Below are 3,570 nucleotides of genomic sequence, written 5' to 3'. Positions count from 1 at the left end.
AATGTCTTCCTTTTTTTTCTTCCTTCTTGGCTCCCGCGATGTGAAAGGCTGCCGCTTTTGGCCGAACAACACGTGAAAAGTTGTCAAAACAAACGAAGCTGTGCTAGCAGCAGCCGTGGAAGGTCACTTCTATAACCTGTGAAGAGTTGACAAGCTCTCGGTGAAGTTATCACTGTGCGCCGCTCTTAGAGTGCCTGGACCCCTGGAATGCTTATGGGCTGTGGTGATAAACACCTCAAAGAGTTGAGGGGGTGTTGACAATGACATTGCAAAGCAACGCATCACCACACAGCCTAGCGCTCCTAGCGTTCCCCGACCAATCTGGAAAGAGACAACCTGCTGAAATTCCGTTAGCCTGAACCACTAATCTTTCCTTGCATGATCTTGAAAGATCTACTTGCTCTCTTGAAACAAAAAGACATCCTGCTCCCTTCAATTGCCTACAGACCAACCCAGGACCTTACTAATATGACCAAGCATGGCACAAGTCTGTCCACACACGGCAGGCATGTCTCTGGCCACTGGCTGGCCCGGTGATCGAGCATAAAGCTCCAAGCCCAGAAAAGCCAGGCTGTTGTAGCGATTACAGATGACCCTCTGCGGTGAGATAAGCAAAGGTTGTTCCTAAGAATAACCCCAGGGTGTGGGCCACGGGCACAGTGGTGTCAGACGGGGTCCGTTTGGGAACAGTCAGCACTCGGTCTGAGGTGGTACGATGTTCCCTGGTGCTGACGGAGGTTCATTCCCCCGGGGGACCTGTGCTCTGCTGCAGTGCCAGCTGAGGGCAGTCTGGTAAAGGCAGATAAGCCCCGCCCCCACCGCGAGGGTTGTGGTTATGCGAGTCTTATCTCTCGCCCAAAATGCACGGCGGCTGCCGAGAATCTTTCCGCACAAAGGACACGGGAACCAAGATAATCGGCCTTTCCAGAAACGTCAAAAAAAAGCGCAGAGACGGGCGAAACCCTCGTTCCTCTGTAAAAGCCTTAATGGGTTCTTCTAAACCGCTGAGACGAGCTGCACCAGACAGCCTGAAGCAGCCACGCCTGCTGTAGGAGTGTACAGCATGGCGTGGGCACTGGGCCCCTGGTCCAACATCACACCATCATACAGCAGCAGACGGATCCTGCGTCATGCTGGAACTTTTCATTTTTCTCGTTATGATTCCAGAGCCCAACAAAGGGAAACAGAAGAGCATTTGGTCCGTTTAATTAATCTGCGAGGCACCTGCCCTTTATTTATTAATCTATTAGACATGTAGAGTTGTATGCAAATCCTACAGAGAGGCAGGCTTAAGACCCAGAGGCTGACTTTATGTGAAATAACTTGTCATGAGAAGATAAAAGAGTGCAGTCCACTAAAGTGTGCTTAGGACAGCATTAACTAGAAAAGGAACTTTTTCATAGGCGTCGTTTATTAAGGTGTTGACCATAACTGAAACTTTAATCAGCTGGGTTGCTATGTCGTACATCATAAACTGAAACTGTAATCAGTTGAGTGGCTGTAATCGTAGCCCATAAACTAGCTGCTGAGGGCTGTGTGTTGTGTGCATGAACGTCCAGATGGCTGGAGGACTGATCCCTTATGCATGCCTTCTCATTTCGCTTTTCCACTGCTCCCTTCCCCAGCTCTGTAGAAGCCACAGGCCCCTGGAGCACCACCCCTGTCCCTGCGACCACCTCCATCACCTCCATCTCCTCCATCACCTCCCTGCACCCCTCCGCACTGCTCTCTGGGACGCCGCACTTTCCTCCGCGCCCTCTCTCCGCCTCTCTGTTCTGTGTGCGCCGCACCTCCGCCGCCACTAGAGCGCGCTGCCCGGCTCCGCCCCCCTGCCCGGCTCCGCCCCCCTCCTGCCTCATGGAGAAGGTACAGCACATCACGCGTGCGGCCATTCGGCGGGCGTCCACCATGGAGGTGTCCCCGCATGCCAAGAGGAACATGCAGGAGCTCTTCGTCAACTTCTGCCTCATCCTCATCTGTCTGCTGCTCATCTACATCATCGTCTTGCTGATGTGAGGGGGATGCGGGGTCCGGCCCGTAGCACCGGGTGGGCTGGGGGCGGGTGCCGGACTCTGTCCGACGGGGGTGGGGTGTATGTAGGGTGGGAGAGTTTGGCCTCGCTGGGGGCGTGAGAAAATGCTAATTGTGTTTCGTTAGAGGTTTTAAGAGCAAACCTCAAAAATAAATGTTTAAGAGTTTAAGGGTACGTTTGGTATCACGCACCGCACGAATTTCACCCCACTGAAGCTGTAAACAACACAAGCGTAAAGGAAAGTCTGCTTTGCCACCCATAACACCAGCGAGTCAGTCATCCCACTGGTTGATTCACGAGCACAAACGTTAGGATGACAGCACAGTTGAGGACAGCCGGCAGCTGGTGCCAACATGGCCCGGGGTGGGTGGGGGGGGGGGGGTGGGTAAGGGGGGCAGATTGGGTCGGGGGGGTGGGGTTTCAGGCCAGCGATGGTGAGGTCACCGCTACTACAGCCAGCAGCGGCACGCTTTAGTCACATCGCTTAACCACACATGCCAGCCGCCGCCAGGGGGGTATGAAATGGAAATGGTGCTTAGACTTCCCTGACCCCAGCACACTGTGACACCATCCTAATAAACACTCAGTGATCTGAAAGTGTGTGTGTGTGTGTGTGTGTGTGTGTGTGTGTGTGTAGACCTGTTTTTCTGATCAGTTGTTAGACTGCTGCTATTACCACCAACAGTAATTATGCTTGACCACTTTAGCGTAAGGAGCTGGATAATCAAAGCCGACCCTTTTCCAGGAGGGTTTCAGAAGTCCACGAAAGAACACTTAACAATGGCGAGGCACATTTTTACATAAATACAGGGTATTAAAGTCTGGGCCTCAAATCCTCATGGGGCCGTGAATGTGAATACCTCAGGCACAGAGATAAAGTGGACACAGAGACACTTCAGATATAGAGACAAATCAGACAGAGAGATATCTTGGGCACAGAGACAAAGTGGACACAGAGACGTGAATTAATCACAGAGAACACCTCAGGCACCAAGACAAATCAGACACAGAGGACACCTCACACAAAGATCAGATGCAGAGACCAAAATCGTCCTCCCTCATTAAGAACAGCGGTGCTGTCCCCTCCTCTGTCCCCTCCTCTGTCCTCTCCTCTGTCCCCTCCTCTGTCCCCTCCTCTGTCCCCTCCTCTGTCCTTGTCCACCATGTTTAGCTCTTTCCCCGCCATGTGAGGGATCGCCGGCGCGCACTGACCCAGGCCTCCACCACGCCGCCCTGACGCCCGCCTCCACCCGACTGCGGGACCCCACGCCTCCACCCGACCCCACGCCTCCACCCGACTGCGGGACCCCACGCCTTCACCCGACCGCGGGGACCCCACGCCTCCACCCGACCGCGGGGACATGGACCTAGCCAGCCACCGTGGCCTCAACCTCCTGCTCAACTTCCTGCTCATCGTGGTGGTGCTGCTGCTCATGCTGGTTCTGGTTAAGATGATGTAGCCAGCCTCACCCCCACCCGCCCGACATACAGGAGGCTTCAAATGGCCTGAGGGCTTGTTTAGAAACGTTGGGGGGGGG

The 3,570-nt window shown here is 54.1% G+C and overlaps 1 protein-coding gene across 1 annotated transcript; it reads left to right on the top strand.

Annotated features, from left to right (window-relative positions):
* The first annotated feature begins 15 nt into the window (after positions 1–15).
* Positions 16–3,570, top strand: pln1 (phospholamban 1). The gene is made up of 2 exons (XM_077017888.1): positions 16–2,012; positions 3,204–3,570. Exons 1-2 carry the CDS (start codon positions 1,582–1,584, stop codon positions 3,220–3,222), a joined length of 450 nt encoding a protein of 149 aa, XP_076874003.1. The 5' UTR covers positions 16–1,581; the 3' UTR covers positions 3,223–3,570.

Source organism: Brachyhypopomus gauderio, chromosome 9, assembly GCF_052324685.1.
Source record: "Brachyhypopomus gauderio isolate BG-103 chromosome 9, BGAUD_0.2, whole genome shotgun sequence".
Lineage (NCBI taxonomy): Eukaryota > Metazoa > Chordata > Actinopteri > Gymnotiformes > Hypopomidae > Brachyhypopomus > Brachyhypopomus gauderio.
This window is presented reverse-complemented; position numbering and strand designations above follow the sequence as displayed.